Raw genomic sequence first — 19,443 nt, forward strand, 5'->3', positions numbered from 1 at the left:
TATAGACTCTGGATGGAGGGACATTTGGATGGGGAGATTTGAGGGTCCTCTATGAGGCTCCTGTACAAACCAAATCATTGTTCCTGGGTGTGTCCTTCCTCTCCTAAACTGAAGAGTGAACTTTGACCTTTACCATACAAAAATCTGTCAGGAATGTGTGAAAGTAAGCTCTCATGTGATCAGGTGACGTGCGGAGGAACGGAGTGTAAATAGCAGACAATTTTCTCCAGAGCACCTAATGGTGGGGATGGATTTTGCTGAGTGCTGGTGCAAAGTTTCCACCCCCCAGGATCACTGCAGGTGTGGAGAAAAGCTGTGTAAGAGGATATGGAGGAGAGATGAGGAGGAGATCCAGGAATCAGGATAAAGGTCAGGACAAGCAACAGACGAGCGCATCCAAGAGATGAAGCCGGGGTCACTACACAGAAAATCAACCCAAGGAAGCAACAGGCAGGACGAGGAATAGCAAGAAGGAGCTCAGAGACACATGAGAATATTGCTCAGCCAATGGGAGATGATCTCAGCATGACTTACATAATGAAGGAGATGAGGGGGAGGGGAGGAAGTCACTTATGGTGACCATAGAGACATGGAAATTCAGCTGGTTCAGCAGGGATCGGTCACATTTCCATCCATGTGTGGTCACTGCCGGATAAAAGTCACTCCATCAGCAGCTGCAGCCAATAGCTTCATCACTGATCTGTGTATTCTGAGAGCGGAGGAGCGCCCCCCATTGTCAGAATACAATAGTGCAGCGGGGAGGATTCACCCACCCCCCTCCAATGTGTGGATGGGGGAATCACTTTAGTTTTTTCCTCTCATCCCGCTGGATGAACAATAAAACTGAACCATGTATGGCCAGATTTGGAAGGAAGATATATTCCTCATCAACTGATCCCCCTGAAGGGGTTAATCTACATATTACCTCCTCTGCCACCAGATTCAGCACTGTCTTCTCTCTATGTCTATTCAAATGGGATGTCCTGTCTGTATTCCATAGAGACTTCCTGTCTGGGTAGAGGTGAGATCACCATCTTGCTCAGAGGAACTGCAGCCCCGAGAAACATCTTGTAGCGTGAACATATATAGTAGCAAATATTAAAAATTAAGGAAGTAGGTGCAAAGTGCAAGCACTGGATCTGCAGGGAACAGTATTTTGAGCACAAAGCACTTTATGTTGTATATGAATTTGCACATGGATCAGTTTACTTAATTTATTGATAAACACCATAATATTAATGAAGTAGGTGTAAAGTGGAAGCAGTCGATCTGCAGAGAATATTATTTGAGCCCCTAGCACTTTATATATGAATGTCTCCACATATTGTAGTGTATTTGTGATGATTTATGTGCACACACAATAGGACAGCGCTGTGACACATAATGCTCTTCTAGTTGATAAAGGGAACACTTACCTTTGTTACAGCAGCAGTCCGGTATAAGTTATTTCTGTAGGTATTTGAGTTGTTACACATAGCGCGGGTTTTATTCTATTTATATTGGTGACATAATTGCCCAAATCTGGAGATCAGGAGCCATTTCCACCCTTTACTCTCGGCTGGGGTTCTTTGTATCCATATAACAGATTTTTTTTCTTTTAGCCCATGGTGTGTGCACACACTCAAAAACTTCACCCAGTGCCAAAAAAATGTGCACTTACATAAAGAGTGAAACACAAAATTGTGCAGACGGGTGTACTCAAGCCCTCTAAAATCAGAGGTCCTTGCCCCAATCCCCTGGGGCATTAGGCTCCAGACGGGGACTGGGGTACTTACACTTGGTCCATCTGGCTCAAACCGGACAGACCCCATTCTCTGGAGGGTCTGCCGAAAGAGACCCATTCATGTACTAGGTGTGGCTCCCCCGAAGGGAGACCCCATGAGAGAGGGCAAACAAAGCCAAAAGGCCATGTCCACCCCCTCCCAAGACTTTTAAGGCAGGCCCAAGGACCTACACCCTACCAGCCACATGTGCGAACACAAAAATTCAAAAAGTGACAAACATGGGATTTAAATAAAAGAAAGAGGAGAGGAGATCATTGTGTGATACAATGATCAGGCCCTCTGGCCAGGAATCAAAAATTCCTCCGGTACCAGCCAAAAGGCCTGGCCCAGGAGGCAGGTGGGAAAAAAAAGTGTGATATGGTGCAGTGACCGTGGTGCCATAAATCAAAGTGACCCTCACTCACAGTGATATTACGGCACCCCTGGACTGCCATTCCAGGGGAACATACACCATGGGCTTCTTTCTAGGCTCAACCCTCAGCTGGACCTGTGCGGCCCTCCATCCCAACCAGATAGAGAGCCCTTCCAGGTTTTCTCGGGGAGAACCACGGGCATCAGCGCAGCCTCCACTGGTACTAGCCTTTCCAGACCCCCATCAATCCAGCGGTTTTTGCATACCACCACCCCGAGCCCTCATTTAGGGTGATGACAGCTCCTCCACCAACCACTAACAAGGCAGCGACCACACCAATCCTAGTCAGAAGGCTGGGATGACCTAGCCCTTCAGCCAGACCCAGTGCAGCACCCATCCTCACCAGAAGCACCCTTCAGGCCTGCTCAGACTCGACCATGCATTAGTCTCTACGACCTAGGAGCGCCAACGTGGCCCCTACTGAAACAGACCATCCAGGTACAATTACACCAGAGGATTTGCATAGCCCTCCCCATTGGGAGCAGCAGAGCGCCTCCTCTGGCAACTGATAAGAACAGATACTACACTTGATCTTAGCCAAAAGGCCGAGAAGCAATAACTTCTCCACATCTTCAAAAAACAGATGTTCTACATGACTAATTCTGCAATCAATTTTACTGCAAAATCAAAGGGGCTAAAATGTCTCCCCCCCGAGAAGTAATATATTTCTATCCCCCTTGGTGGGAGTGGAGATGACCCATCTATAAGGATATACAGTACATACACACACAGCACAAGGCCGAGAGTCACACTACGAGATGTTTCTCATAGATGCAGTTCCTCCGATCTCCACAGGGTGGTGATCTCACTTCTACCCAGACAGGAAGTCTCTATGGAAGACAGGAAGTGATGTCAGTTACACATAGGAAGTTCCAGGTGAGAGGTGAGTCGGGAGGAAGTAGAGAGGAGCCATTGTTGGAAGTGACAGCAGAGGAGGTAATAAGATCTTATTTTCTATTTACACCCAGTAACCCCCCGTCATGTCCGTCCTCTTCCTCCATAGTCACTGTGATGTCTTTTATCTATAGCAGATGATAACACACACATATATAGTGTGGAAATGTAGATTAACCCCTTCAGGGGGATCAGTTGATGATGAATATATCTTCCTTCCAAATCTGGCCATACATGGTTCAGTTTTATCGTTCATCCAGCGGGCTGAATGAAAAAAAGTGAACCGATTCCTCAAGCCACACATTGGAGGGGGATGGGGGAATCCTCCCCGCTGCACTATTGTATTCTGACAATGGGGGGCGCTCCTCCGCTCTCAGAATACACAGATCAGTGATGAAGCTATTGGTTGCAACCGCTGATGGAGTGACTTGTATCCAGCAGTGACCACACATGTATGGAAATGTGACCGATCCCTGCTGAACCAGCTGAATTTCCATGTCTCTATGGTCACCATAAGCGACTTCCTCCCCTCCCCCTCATCTCCTTCATTATGTAAGTCATAATTATATTGTTGTGCCTATTTTACAAAAAAGGGGTATATGGTATCCTCATCCTTATGTATTAGTTACAAAAAAAGAGATTTTGGGAGAAAAAAAGGATTCATACATGGAACATCATAACCATGATTTGCCTTGAAATCACCCAGCAAAATGACGGACTGTCTTGATACCGGATTATATAAAAATACAAATGTTTATTATTAAATATAAAAGATTTTTTTAGAGAAAAAAGAAAAATATATAGACATAAAATTTCAATGAATACATAATATAGCTGTAACATAGACAAATGTGTTACGACGATATTTAGTGTCCAATTCGGTCTTTAGTTTCTACTCGTTTCGCGACTTTTCTGTCGCTTCTTCAGGAGACCTTGTTTGTCTGAAATCGAGATTTATCACAATTTACTTAACAGAGATAACATAATTCAAAATATTTGATGTATTATTTCACAAAAAGAGTAGAGGGGGGGGGGGGGGGGGCAGAAAGGTTTTTTTTTTTTAAACAAAGTATGCAGCTCACCACCATAGAGACATCGAATCGCAAAGCATTTGGAGTTCGGGCAGTCCCCACCAATCAGGCTTTGACCACCCTTTGGGGCGGACACGGGAGGTTTAAAATCAGCTACAAAACAATAATCAGTGTGTAAGTCATGCTGAGATCATCTCCCATTGGCTGAGCAATATTCTCATTTGTCTCTGAGCTCCTTCTTGCTATTCCTCGTCCTGCCTGTTGTTTCCTTGGATTGATTTTCTGTGTAGTGACCCCGGCTTCATCTCTTGGATGCGCTCGTCTGTTGCTTGTCCTAATAGCAAACCAGATAATTATCTGTTATCTGTCTACAGCAAACCTTCATAGATGACGGCACCAATGAGGATGGAGGAGGACCGGAGTCACATGACTGAGAAGATACTAAACCTCACCCTGGAGATCATCTACCTGCTGACCGGAGAGGTGAGGAGGATTCTGGGAGGTCACATGACATCACTCTTATCTCCATTAAAGTGGTTGTAAACCCTTACAGACCACTTTTTACTACAGGTAAGCCTATAATAAGGCTTACCTGTAGCTACCCCAGATATCTCCTAAACCTGCACAGTTTAGGAGCTATCCCCTGTATCTGCCGACATCATTGTGACAGGTGCACTGAAGCAATGGGACGTCCGTGCCATTGCTTCAGTAATGCCCTGTATACGCGGTCGGACATTCCGATCACAAAATCTGTCGGATTTTTTCTGATGGATTTTGGTCGCAATTTGTCTTGCATACACAAGGTCGCACAAAGTTGTCAGAAAATTTGATCGTCCGGAACGAGGTAACGTTATACACGTACAATGGGACTACGTAGAGGCAAGTAACCAATAGCTTTCGTCTCCAATTTTTTTTCTGAGCATACGTTCCACTTTGTGCGCCAGAATTCTCTACACCCGATCGTAAAACGTCAGATCGGATTTTGTTGTCGGAAAATTTTGGATCCAGCTCTCAAACTTTTTCCGGCGGAAATTCCGACAGAAAAAGTCCAATAGAGCCCACAAAGATTGGATTTTCCAACAACATAGTCCGATCTGACTTTTTCCGTCGCAATTTCTGCCCGTGTGTATAGGGGCATTAGGGTGCTGTTACCGGCTGCTCCCACGTTCCCGATCGGGGGTGACGTCATCACGGCTCCGGCCAATCACAGTGCCGGAGCCCGCAATACCCGGAAGTAACTCTGGGAGCAATGTCGCCGGCCAGAGCCGGTGGCTTCAATTTAAGGCATACTAGCTCATTATTCCTTTGTCTTGAACTTTTTTTTTTTTTTTTTTTATATGTGGGTTTACAACCACTTTAATAAAACACAGACCTGACCAGAGAGGTGAGGAGGATTCTGGGATTCTAACATGATATTTCTATTGGTTCCTCAATACAGAGATTTCCTCTTGTGAAGTCAGGTGATCATATGACCATCACAGTGCCTCCATGTGACTCCCTAAAACCTGAGAGACACAACATGCAGAAGATTCTAGAAGTCGCCAAGAAGATGATGGAGCTGCTGACGGGAGAGGTGAGCGGTGCCGGGAATTCTGGGACATTATCCAGTAACAGACAAGGGATGTGTCTGGATGGTGACTGTATCATTGTGTGTGTCAGGTTCCTATAAGGTGTCAGGATGTCACTGTCTATTTCTCCATGGAGGAGTGGGAGTATTTAGAAGGACACAAGGATCTCTACAAGGACGTCATGATGGACAATCAGCCGCCCCTCACATCACCGGGTAAGAGGAGACTTTATTGTAAAGGAGAGAGCAGTACGGAGGCTCCACCTAGATCCCCCATCATCTGATAAACACATAGAAACAATGTATTCAGTCAGTGTGTGTGTTTCCTACAGATGGATCCAGTAATGGGAACCCACCAGAGAGATGTCCCCGTCCTCTGTATTCCCGGGATTCCACACAGGAAGATCACACCATCCCCCACCATCATCAGGTAGATGATTGACAATTATTGGTAGTTCTGATTTATACACAGCATGTTTGTTACAATGAATGTTTTATTATATATTCAGAGTGGAAACCTCTGGGATTATAATATTGTTGTTAAAGAAGAGTATAAAGAGGAGGATGAGGAGTATGGAGTGATGGAGGAGTTTTCAGAAGGACACAAGGATATGATGGAGCCACCTAATACCAAGAACCCACCAGAGAGATGTCCCCGTCCTCTGTATTCCCGGGATTCCACACAGGAAGATCACACCATCCCTCACTGTTACAAGGTTGGTGGGATGGAGGTTATAAATACACAGACTCATGAAGACAATATGTGTATTTCTTATGTGATGTCACAATAATAAAGCTTATAGTTGCAGATGATATTCTCTCTCATTTTCTTGGTTTAGAGTGGAGATCCAATCGATATAGAATTTGAGGGTAAAGCAAAAGAAGAAGAGTTGTATGTGAGGGATGATCAGCAGTCTATGGAGGAGGATGGAATAACTGGGACATTTATAGAGGAGGACACTCCTACAGAGATCAGCACAGGTGGGTCATTAACACTAAATACATTCCTCCACCCATACTGCTCACTGATTGGTCCAGAGTAAGGCAAGGACTGGGTGATATCAGCCTGTAATCCCCTGGTCACTTTCCTAAGCTGTGTTCTCTGTCCTGTATTCCTCTCAGATAATCTTCCTTCTCTGTGCTGCAGACACAATTTATGTATCTAGACTGGATTTATGGAGATTCTGGGGATCAGGTGGCAGCAAAATATTGATTTCAACATAGGCATTACTCGACCTAGGCACCTGAGGTATGTGCTTTGGGTCTTCTGCCCCATGTCCAGGTCTATTAAGCTCTCTGACAGAACAATCCCCCCAGGGTTACTTGTTGTGTTGTCTGCTGGCTGTGCCGGGTGGAGGGATATGTCTGTATAGTCTCAGACCCAAGTCACTGAGTGCAGTCTCAGGAGATGGGAGGCAGCGGTGTGGGACCTCTGCAACTTGTCTCATGTAAACATTTAAAATACCACTGATTACTGAATACCATTATTATGAGTCTTGTCCATTACACTATATAAATTATAATGCACATTACATAGTCCTAACCCCTGCACTATATACTCTGTGTTGTACATTACATAATTCTGATTTCCGCTCTCTCCTTTCTACCCACTGCTATATATACACCTAATATGTATTCTCTTTTGTTACACCCATTTCCTACCAGCATACCTACCTGGACATTTTATATCTAATGATCTGATTGGAGCACAGACTTTTACATGTTGGTAATATAATCTGATAAGATCCTCAAACTTTGGAACCTTAACCGATTGCCGACCATCCGCTGCAGTTGTACTGCAGCAGTATGGCATAGGCAGGTGAATCGCCGTTATGCTACATCGGCCACACCAGTGGCCTAGTACACCCTGGTCGTACATCCAGCACTGCAGTAACACTTGTTGACGTGGCGAGTCCCATAAGTGCAGCTCAAGCTGGTGAGGTGGCAAGCATAAGTGGAGTCCCGCTGCCACCAAGAAGAAGACAAACACAGGCCCGTCGAGCCCATAGTGCTCTTCCTGCTGCATTCGCTAATCCTAATTGGGAACCCACCACTTCTGCAGCCGCAGTACTTCCCCCATACAGTGACCAACCCAGAATTCAGGTGGTTTTATGTCACTTGATGTTTATTCGCTGTTTTTCAGCTGACTCTTGCCAGAGATTGGAGACCAATTACGGTCTCCGAATTTAAGACCTTTCTGGGCCTATCCCACCTCATGGGCATAACTAAAAAGAGTGAGTTGCGGTCATATTGGTCCAATTACCCAATTCAGCATATGCCCTTGTTCTCTGCTTCCATGACCAGGGCATGATACAAGCAGATCTTGTGGTTCATGCACTTCAGTGACAATGAACTCTGTCATCCTCAGGGAGACCATGGATACGATCGGCTCTACAAAATTCGGCCTCTCGTAAACCACTTCAACCAACGTTTTGCAGCCTTGTTTACTCCTGATCAAGTTGTCTGTGTTGATGAGTCTCTGATTACGTTTTCTGCCTGCTTGTCATTCAAACAGTATCTTTCCAGCAAGCGTGCCAGATACGGGGTCAAGATGTATAAGCTCTGTGACAGGGCCACAGGCTATACATGTACATGTTAAGAGGGCAAAGATAGTCACGTAGAGCCGACAAACTGCCCTGACTACATAGGAAGCGCTGGCAAGATTGTGTGGGACTTGGTGTAACTCTTATTCAGAAAGGGGTACCACTTGTATGTGGACAATTATTACACAAGCATGACATTTTTTAGTCACTTGTTTGATCATCAGTAGGGATGAGCCGAACACCCCCCCGGTTCGGTTCGCATCAGAACTTCGAACGGACCGCAAATTCGTACGAATGTTAGAACCCCATTGAAGTCTATGGGACTGGAACGTTGGAAATAAAAAGTGCTAGTTTTAATGGCTAATATGCAAGATACTGTCCTAAAAAGGGTTTGGGGACCTGGCTCCTGCCCCAGGGGACATGGGTCAATGCCTAAAATGTTTTTAAAAATGGCCGTTTTGGGGGGAGCACTGATTTTAATGACGATTAAAGTGAAAAAAAAGTGAAATATCATGCCTGGGGGGTTTCTATAGTATGCCTGTGATGTGCCATGTGTTTCCTGTGTTTAGAACAGTCCCTGCACAAAATGACATTTAACGGAAAAAAAGTCATTTCAAACTGCTTGCGTTTTTAATGTAATATCTGGTTCCAGCAATATGGATGAAAATCATTGAGAAAAATGGCATGGGCTGCCCATTACCAGCCCCTTTGGGTCTTGTACGGATATTAAGGGGAACCCCGTACCCATATTAAAAAAAGGAAATGCGTGTGGCCCCCAGGCCCTATATACTCAGAACAGCAGTATACAGGCGGTGCAAACAAGACAGGGACTGTGTAGATTTGTTGTGTTAAGTAGAATCTGTGTGTAATTTTGAACTGGTACATTTTTTAAAGTGTAGCTCCAGTCAAAAAATCTATTTTTAAGCTTTTTGGAAAACATAGGGAAGGGTTATCACCCCTGTATAATTTGTTTTGCCGTCCATATTTTTTCATCTCACTTCCTGTTGTCTCCTTCATTTTGCAAGTAGGAGACGTTTGTAAGTTGGATGTTTGAAAGTAGGGGCCTGCCCTATATGCTCTGCAGAAATGGCAGAATAAGGTGTTGGTGTTGCCACAACATTGTAAGCCCTCAAAGTGACTCTTGGTGGGTGCTGGAGCGCCCTGCTGTGAACAATTATATCAAGAATTGTAATTACATGCCATTGTTGAACAGTGGTAGAAAAATTGACCTTTGGTGGTTGTGGTGCTGGTGCCACAACACTATAAGTCCTCACAGTTACTCTGGGTGAGCACAGGAACGGGCCCTGCTGTGAAATATTATATCAAGAATTGTAATTACATGCCTCTGTTAACCAGGGGCTGAAAAATTGTGCCTTGGGCACTGGTGCCGGTGCCGCGACACTGCAACCTCTCCCATATACTCTAGTTGTAGTGCAGGAATGAGCCCTGCTGCAAATCATTGCATCAAAAATTGTAATTAAATGACCCTGTTAAACAAGGGCTGAAAAATTGGGCTGGTGGCATCACCCAGAACCAAAAATGTTGTCCAACATATCAGCAGAGGAGGAAGAGGATAGACAATCAACATAACAGGCCAGTCACTCAGCATAGGCAGTCTTGAAGGGATGTGATATTTCAAAAACAAATTATTCGGTTACATCAGCTTCAGATGCTTGGTAGCTGTGGGTGATCCAAGACTGATTCATCTTTATGAAGGTCAGTCGATCAACCGAGTCGGTGGACAGGCGCACCCTGTGATTGGTAACAAAGCCACCAGCAGCACTGAAGGTGTGTTCCGAAAGAACGCTGGATGCAGGACAGGCCAGTAGCTCAATTGCATACTGTGCAAGCTCTAGCCAGTGATCCATCCTCAAGACCCAGTAAGCCAGAGGATTTTCGGTGGGAAAGGTGTCCAAGTCTGACCTTGCCCCTAGGTATTCCTGCACCATGTAAATCAGACGCTGGCGATGGGTGCTGGAACCGATCATACCTTGGGGCTGTGGACTAAAAAATTGTCTGAACGCAGCGGTCAGACGGCCACTTTCTCCACTGCTCCTTCTGACTGATGCCTCAGCAACACGTTGTCCAGGACCAGGAGTTTGTAACCTCCCAGTCTCTGGGAACGCGTTTCACAGACCTTTCTGCAAGGCCTCCCGGAGATGTCTCATCCTCTGCTCCCTCTGCGATGGCAAGATAAGGTCGGCAACCTTACCCTTGTACCATGGATCAAGGAGAGTGGCCAGCCAGTAATGGTCCCTCTCCTTGATCTGAAGAATACGAGGATCCTTCCGCAGGATCAGGGAGGCCATGCAGCGTAGGTTAGCTGAGGCATTCGGTCCAGAGTCCTCTGGGTCACTAAGGACAACATGATGCGCAGCTACCTCTTCCCAGCCACGTACAAGTCCATGGGTTTCTTGGGACTGTAAATCATCCCTACAAGACTGCTGCTGCTGCTGTTGCTGAGTGCCAGCCTCCACCTCAATGCTGACACAATCATCATCCTCCTCCTCCTCCTGTGTGATGGGTGGGACAGCAGGAACACTGTCTGGATAAAGGGGGCCTTGAGAGGCAAGGAAGTCCTCCTCTTCCTGCCTCTGTTCTGCCTCAAGTGCCCTGTCCATTATTCCATGCAGCGTATGCTCCAAGAGGTGGACAAGAGGTACAGTGTCACTGATGCATGCACTGTCACTGCTCACCATCCTTGTGGCCTCCTCAAACGGTGACAGGACAGTGCATGCATCCCTGATCATGCCCTACTGGCGTGGTGAGCAAAAACCGAGCTCCCCTGACCCTGTCCTGGTGCCGTAGTCACACAGGTACTCATTGATGGCCCTCTGCTGTGTGTGCAGCCACTGCAGCATGGCCAACATTGAGTTCCACCTGGTGGGCATGTCACATATAAGGCGGTTCTTGGGCAGGTTCAACTCCTTTTGGAGCTCAGTCAGCCAAGCACAGGCATTAAATGATCGGCGGAAATGCACACAGACTTTCCTGGCCTGCTTCAGGACATCCTGTAATCCCGGGTACCTGCCCAAGAACCGCTGCACCACCAGGTTAAGGACGTGAGCCACACAGGGCACATGGGTCAGTTGTCCCTGTCGGAGGGCGGAGAGGAGGTTGGTGCCATTGTCGCAAACCACCATTCCTGGCTTAAGCTGGCATGGCGTCAACCACCTCTCGGCCTGCCCCTGCAGAGCTGACAAAATATCTGCCCCAGTGTGGCTCCTGTCCCCCAAACAAACCAGCGCAAGCACGGCATGGCATTGTTTTGCCTGCGTACTTGCGTAGCCCCTTGAACTCCTACGGAGCACCGCTTGTTCTGAGGACAGAGCAATGGAAGAGGCCATGGAGGAAGAAGAAGAGGAGGGGGTGGAGGAGAGAGGTGTGTCACAACCAGTAGTAGCATTTTGGAGGCGTGGTGGCGGAACAACCTCCAACACTACTGCACCTTGTCCTGCATCCTTCCCAGCTGCCAGAAGAGTGACCCAATGGGCCGTGAAAGACAGGTAACGTCCCTGTCCATGCCTGCTGGACCATGAGTCAGCGGTAATATGCACCTTACCGCTGACCGCCCTGTCCAGCGAGGCCTTCCACATGCCGGTAGAGAGCCGGAATCGCCTTCCGTGAGAAAAAGTGGCATTTGGGGACCTGCCACTGAGGAACTGCACATTGTACAAACTCACGGAAGGGGGCCGAGTCTACCAACTGAAAAAGCAGCAGTTGAAGTGCTAGCAATTTAGCCACGCTAGCATTCAACCGCTGGGCATGTGGATGGCTGGGAGTGAACTTCTTTTGACGGTCCAGCAGCTGGGGCAGGGAAATTTGCCTGCTATAATCGGACTTGGGTGTACTGCTAGCAGAGTGCCCGGAAGCACTTGGCTGTGACACACCTAATTCTACACCTTCATTTCTCTCAGAGCAGGTTTCAGAGAGGACTGAAGGTCTAGTGGGGATGGAGATCCCAGCTGATGAGGAGCAAGGAGAGGTCCGCTTTGTTCTTTGGTGTGGGTCTTTGAGGTACGCTTGCCAATGAGCTGCATGGCAGGTCAACATATGTCTGGTCAAGCATGTGGTACCCAAGCGGCTGATGTTTTGGCCACGCGAGATATGCTTGAGACATATGTTGCAAATAGCAGTGGTGCGATCTGATGCACTCGTCTCAAAAAAGGCCCACACCAAAGAACTTTTAGATTAACGTGTAGAGGCAGCGCCCTGCACAGGCGGAGCTCTGCGGTGTGATTCAGTCAGTGTGCTGCCCCTAAGCTGGCCCCCGGAGGGCATCCTGCCTCGTTGGACATGTGCCTCCTCCTCCTCCTCTCCTACCAGGCACCCACGTGGAGTCAGTGCCCTCATCATCCCCTCCCTCTTCATCGCTGTAGCAAACCTGGCAGTATGCTGCAGCTTGTGTAACATGACTGCCAGATTGCTGTCCTTCTTGAGCATCCCCTCTCTCTGCGCTCACGCTACTGCCTTCCTCTAGCTGAGTATCATCATCAGAGCCCACAAAACACTGGGCATCCTCCTGGAGCATGTACCCAACAATGTGCTCAAAGAGTTCAGGGGACTCCTCAGGAGGACGTGGTGGGTCTAGGGAAGGAGTCACTGATGATGACATTGAGACGAGGGAAGACGATGCATTGGCAGCTGCTTTACTAGTACCCTGAGCCTGGGTGAGAGAGGATGAGGAGGATGAAGAGGGCTTGGTCATCCACTCTACCAAGTCTTCGGCATGATGCGGCTCAACACGTCCAGCTGACGAAAAGAAGGACAAGCGTGTCCCATGGCCACGTGCTGATGATGACGATGCACCGCGTCCACGACCAGCACTGTTGTCTCTAGACACAGAGCCTGCTTGCCCTCTTTTATCAGCTTGCGCCTGTCTGCCTCTCCTTGTTGGCCTTCCAGACATGGTAATGGCCTGAAGGGAGATGGGAAAACCAGCAATTGGGTAGTGTATATTGTGCTGGAGGTACACAACACCCACTAACTCCTGCAGATGGCTCAATTAGAGAAGAGCTATATTAGTGGATATAATGGTGTATAATGCGTTCAACACGCACAATCTCCTACAACTGACTGCAAGCTCTATTACAGAAGAGCAATATAGCTAGTGTACTACACAGCCTGAGCTACAATTGGCCACAGGCATCCTGCCTGTGGCCATTAATGGCTCTCCTCGCTGCCGGCGCTGCGATTGGCCAAGCATGCAGGGTCACAGTGCATGCTTGGCCAATCATGAGCCAGCAATGCACTGCGATGGCGCAGTGCATTGTAGGCCGTGAGCGCCACACGAATTTGGCACGAACAGCCAATAACGTTCGGTATTAGCCGAACTTGCAAACAGCCGATGTTCGAGTCGAATGTATGTTCAACTCGAACACGAAGCTCATCCCTAATCATCAGATTAGCGCATGTGGCACCGTGCGATCTAATTGCCGGGGCTTTCCCCAGCGACTTATAGATTCCTGTCTTAGGCTGGGGGAGGGAGCCTACTCGAGATGTAATAATTTGCTCGCTGTAAAGTGGAGGGATAATAAGAATGTTTTAGTTCTTTCCTCCCTTCATGCAGACACGACGGTCCAAATTACTAAGGTGACTGATGTTGTGGAGAAACCCCTCTGTGTTCACGAATATAACCTCAGTATGGGAGGGGTGGACCTCAATGACCAGTTGTTGATGCCATACTTAATTGGCCGTATGGCCAGACGCTGGTGTAAAAACATGTCTGAATACTTATTTCAATTGGCTTTGCTGAACGCTTATGTGCTATACAAAGTGTCATGATGGACTGGATCCTTCCTTAAATTCCAGGAAGATATCATCAGAGCCCTTCTGTTTCCAGACGGTGCTCCACCCCACCTTTCCAATCCAAATGCAGTAAGCTGGCTGCATGAAGGCATTTTCCTTATGTCTTCTCTGGTACCCCTACCCAAAGAAACCCCAAAGAAGATGTTGTGTCTGTAGAAAGCACAGATTTAGGCATGACACCTGCTTTTAATGTCCCTCCTGTCCTGACCAACCTGGTCTTTGCATTGCTGACCGTTTCAAACGCTACCACACACTAGTGGTTCTCTCTCAGTTTTATTTTTACTATGTTTTATTGTATTTGCTTTGCAGGTATGGTATGTTATACTGCAATGTTTGTTATATTGTTAACCATCATTTGTTTAGCAGGTACACCATTCAGTTGCAGCGTGGATTTATTTATCTACAGCATTTGCTCCCACGATACATAAAGCCGTGACTCCAGCAATGTAGGAGGTGATTTCACCATCACAGTTAAAAAAAAAAAAGAGCATATATGCCGAAACATGGGGGCAGCAGGGGTGGAGGAGTGATTTGCATGCTTCGGTATATATTTTTTAGGCCATTCAGCTGCAGCACTGATTTATTTATCTTGATAGCAACAGCGTTTGCTGCCACGATATATAAAGCCGTGACTCCAGCGCTGTAGGAAGTGATTTCACCACCACAGTTAAAAACAAAATGGTGCATGTATGCCCATCATTAGAAGTGGGTGGATGAAGGGAGGTATTCTAGTGGTGGGCATACCCAGCAATCAATCTCTTTTTTTTTTTTTTTTTCGTTCAGCCCATAGGCTGCAAGAAAAAAAATATAAAATATAAAAAAAAGATATGCCCAACAAGGACCAGCGTCATACTGGTATGTTGCTGGAGTGATTATACCAGAATGATGCCTGTGGGTTTAGGTATCATCTTTTCAGCCAGCGGTCGGCTTTCACGTAAAAGCAATTCTAGTGGCTAATTAGCCTCTAAACTGCTTTTAGAAGCAGTGGGAGGGAATGGCTACCCCCACTATCTTCCATGGTTTTGTCTGGCTCTCCTGTCCCAACAGGGAACCTAAGAATACAGCCGGTGGTTCCGCCAGTTGACCATAGAGCTGATCAAAGACCAGAATGGCTCCAATCATCTCTAAGAAACCGGAAGCTACAAGCATTTCATTGGGAAATTGGGAAAGCATTTTATCACACCGATCTTGGTGTGGTCAGATGCTTTGAGGGCAGAGGAGAGATCTAGGGTCTAATAGACCCCAATTTTTTTCAACAAAGAGTACCTGTAACTACCTATTGCTATCATAGGGGATATTTACATTCCCTGAGATAATAAAAATGATTAAAAAAAACAATGAAAAATAAGATAAAAAAGCAAAATAAATAATAAAAAAAGCAAAAATGCGTTTGAAAAACGCTGTGCAAATACTGTGTGAAAAAAGTGAAACACCCACCATTTTAATCTGTAGGGCCTTTGCTTTAAAAATATATATATAATGTTTGGGGGTTCAAAGTAATTTTCTTGCAAAAAAAAAAAAAAATGTAAATTTTTAATTTTAATGTAAACAAAGTGTCAGAAAGCGCTTTGTTTTCAAGTGGTTAGAAGAGTTGTTGATGTGCGACACAAGCTTCTAAATGTTGTGCATAAAATGCCAGGACAGTTCAACCCCCCCCCCCTCCCAAATGACCCCATTTTGGAAAGTAGACACCCCAAGCTATTTGCTGAGAGGCATTTTGAGTCCATGGAATATTTTATATTTTGACACAAGTTTCATAGTTTCATAGTTAGTAAGGTTGAATAAAGACACCAGTCCATCCAGTTCAACCTGAGTGAGTGTCTACAATTGTCCCTATCCCTGTACATTGGTCCCCACACAATCCAAGTTCCCCATTCATATACTAGGGCCAATTTTGGACAGAAGCCAATTAACCTACCTGCATGTCTTTGGATTGTGGGAGGAAACCGGAGTACCCGGAGGAAACCCACGCAGGCACAGGGAGAACATGCAAACTCCAGGCAGGTAGTGTCATGGTTGGGATTTGAACCAGTGACCCTTCTTACTGCTAGGTGAGCGTGCTACCCACTACACCACTGTGCCGTTGTGGGGGGAAAAGACAATTTTTTTTTTTTTTTGCACAAAGTTGTCACTAAATGATATATTGCTCAAACATGCCATGGCATATGTGAAATGACACCCCAAAATACATTCTGACGCTTCTCCTGAGTACGGGGATACCACATGTGTGGGACTTGTTGGGAGCCATCCGTGTACAGGACCCTGAAAACCAAGCACTGCCTTCAGGCTTTCTAAGGGTGTCAATTTTTGATTTCACTCCTCACTGCCAATCACTTCACATTTTCGGAGATCATGGAATGCCCAGATGGCACAACCCCCCCCCCAAATGACCCCATTTTGGAAAGTAGACACCCCAAGCTATTTGCTGAGAGTTATGGTGAGTATTTTGCAGACCTCGCTTTTTGTCGCAAGGTTTTGAAATTTAAAAAATAAAAAAATATATATTTCTTTTATTTTCTTTCTTAATTTTCGAAAAGGAATGAGAGCTGCAAAATAGTCACCATGCCTCTCAGCAAATAGCTTGGGGTGTCTGCTTTCCAAAATGGGGTCATTTGGGGGATTTTGTGCCATCTTGGCATTTTATGTCCTTCAAAACTGTGATAGGTAGTGAGGAGTGAAATTACAAATGTATGCTCTTAGAAATCCTGAAGGCGGTGCTTGGATTTCGGGGCCCCGTACGCGGCTAGGCTCCCAAAAAGTCTCACACATGTGGTATCCCCGTACTCAGGAGAAGCAGCAGAATGTATTTTGGGGTGCAATTCCACATATAACCATAGCATGTGGGAGCAATATATCATTTAGTGACAACTTTTTGTAAAAAAATAAAAAAATGTTGTCATTATTCAACACTTGGGACAAAAAAAATGTAATATTCAATGGGCTCAACATGCCCCTTAGCAATTTCCTTGGGGTGTCTACTTTCCAAAAAGGGGTCATTTGGGGGCAGCTTGTACTGCCCTGCCATTTTAGCACCTCAAACAGTGAGATAGGCAGTCATAAACTAAAAGCTGTGTAAATTTATAAACTAAAAGCTGTGTAAATTCCAGAAAATTCACCCTAGTTTGTAGATGATTTAACTTTTGTGCAAACCAATAAATATACGCTTATTAACTTTTTTTTTTTTAACAAAGACATGTGGCTGAATACATTTTGGCCTAAATGTATGACTAAAATTGAGTTTATTGGATTTTTCTTATAACAAAAATGAGAAAATACCATTGTTTTTTCATAATTTTCGGTAGTCAATCTAATACCATCAAAAGAAAGCTCTATTTGTGGTAAAAAAAAGGATGCAAATTTTTTTTGGTACAGCATTACATGACCGTGCAGTTACCAGACCAAATTCTAAAAAGTCCTCTGGTCTTTAGGCAGCCAAAAGGTCCAGGGCTTAAGTGGTTAAACAGAAAGTGATAATGAGGGAGGCGTCAATAACCCAATGATGAGGTCTTCAGGATCAGTCCAGTCTTCATCTTGGTTGTTTTCCCCCCATCCTCACTCTCTGACCTCTGGTGGGGCTCAGCCCCGCTGTTATTCATGACTAAATCATGGAGTAAATAAGGAAGTGCAGGACTTCTTGTGTTGGGAAGATGGCAATGAGTGATAGAGGGGGAGGGGACACTCGTCCTATAATCCCCTCATCACTGTCACTCCTATAAAAGACAGTTCTCGTTGTTTCCTCCCTCTCTGACTAAGGTCCATGAATAAAGAAATGATCTGGTAGGAGATCAGAGGACCCATTTACTAGTTACCTTGAGGGGGGAATTGTAAGATCCTCAGAGACAAAGCTGTCTGATGTGGGCGGTGTCCTGGTTTAGGGGAACCAATCCGCTCATGTCTAGTAATAATCTTTGTATTTCTATTTTAGTAGATGGACGGGAGATGAGGAAAACCTCAGAGGATTGTCTCACTTTGTCTCCAGACTGTAAAGTAGAAGATGAGGACATCACACAGTATAGTCCAGGAGAAAACCCGACTACCTCAAATGTCCATCCGGCACCACACAGTGTAGATGGACCATCGTATTCCTCTTATCCTGAGGAACCTCAGACTGTGAGGGGCGGTGCCGTCCTTCCAACAGAGAAGAGGTTTTCCTGCGCTGAGTGTGGGAAGTGTTTCCATTCTAAATCAAAACTTAATGTGCATAAAAGAACTCACACAGGAGAGAAGCCGTATTCCTGTACTGAGTGTGGGAAATGTTTTTCACAAAAGTTTAATCTTTATACCCATCAGATATCTCACACGGGGCAAAAGCCATATTCCTGTTCTCAGTGTGGGAAATGTTTTTCACAAAAGTCTAGTCTTTGCACACATCAGAAATCTCACTCGGGACAGAAGCCCTATTCCTGTTCTGAGTGCGGGAAATGTTTTTTACAGAAGTCCAGTCTTTACAAACATCAGAGATCTCACTCGGGGGAGAAGCCGTATTCCTGTCCTGAGTGTGGGAAATGTTTTTCTGACAAGTCCACCCTTTATAGACATCAGAGATCTCACACGGGGGAGAAGCCTTATTCCTGTCCTGAGTGCGGGAAATGTTTTTCACAGAAGTCCAATCTTTACACACATCAGAAATTGCACACGCGGGAGAAGCCACGTCCCAGTCCTGAGTGAGGGAATTGTTCCTCACTGAAGTCCTGTCTTCATGTACATCAGGGACCCCACACAACCCTCGAGATGTATTAGAGCCTTGAGTGCGGGAAATGTCTTCTATATGAATGTTGCTGGACATCACAGCTCTCATGTGGGGAAGAAGCACACCCTGATATACACCTCAGATATACTCCATGGCTGATCTTCATCATGTAAGAAACAGTTGATAAGGAGATCAGAGATCACCAAAGACATGGATGAAGTGTTGTACCGTGTTGGCCATTGATAGCAGGAGAAAAATAAAAATGGAGTCATTACCTTTCATTGGCTGAGTACATTTTGTGGTGTAAGATTTCACAAACACTTAGGAGGTCTATTTAGAAAAAAAAAAAAAAACATTGAATGAATGTGACACACATTTCCCCAGCCATGACAAATCTCAGACCTATTTGTTTCATACATTGATTTCCTATGATAATTTACTCCATCTAGTGACCATAATGCTGTATGATGTTCTTTTTACTGTTCAAGGTATTTTAAGAAAAATACCTCATTATTACCACTAGATGGAGCTGCTGATCATAGGATGTCACTGTGTTAAGCTATGACCTGAATATATCACAGCTGGGCAAATGCTCATCACATTTGTCCAACAAATTTTCTATAAGTAGACCTCTGAGTTTCCTCTGTCAGACATGCTTTCATACTGATGCTGAGATCATAGTCATGGACTTATTAATGTACACGACACCCTTCC

General features: G+C 45.6%; 1 protein-coding gene and 1 pseudogene across 2 annotated transcripts; one reads left to right on the top strand and one right to left on the bottom strand.

The window, feature by feature from the left end:
• Positions 1–2,647: 2,647 nt before the first annotated feature.
• LOC143990564 (U2 spliceosomal RNA) lies at positions 2,648–2,753 on the bottom strand (annotated as a pseudogene).
• Positions 2,754–3,038: 285 nt separating this feature from the next.
• On the top strand, positions 3,039–19,010 carry LOC143989678 (gastrula zinc finger protein XlCGF66.1-like). Of its 2 annotated transcripts, none has more exons than XM_077489943.1 (8): positions 3,039–3,132; positions 4,496–4,604; positions 5,560–5,694; positions 5,781–5,904; positions 6,021–6,118; positions 6,198–6,404; positions 6,528–6,669; positions 17,965–19,010. In XM_077489943.1, the coding sequence occupies exons 2-8, from the start codon at positions 4,509–4,511 to the stop codon at positions 18,705–18,707; spliced, it is 1,545 nt and encodes a 514-aa protein (XP_077346069.1). In that variant the 5' UTR covers positions 3,039–3,132; positions 4,496–4,508; the 3' UTR covers positions 18,708–19,010. The 2 variants fall into 2 exon arrangements, with proteins under 2 accessions (XP_077346069.1, XP_077346070.1); XM_077489944.1 differs by having other exon boundaries at positions 17,968–19,010.
• Positions 19,011–19,443: the final 433 nt, after the last annotated feature.

The sequence above is a fragment of the Lithobates pipiens genome, unplaced genomic scaffold (genome assembly GCF_037356315.1).
Source record: "Lithobates pipiens isolate NorthernLeopardFrog02 unplaced genomic scaffold, aLitPip1_a1.2 Scaffold_18, whole genome shotgun sequence".
NCBI classification, from domain to species: domain Eukaryota; kingdom Metazoa; phylum Chordata; class Amphibia; order Anura; family Ranidae; genus Lithobates; species Lithobates pipiens.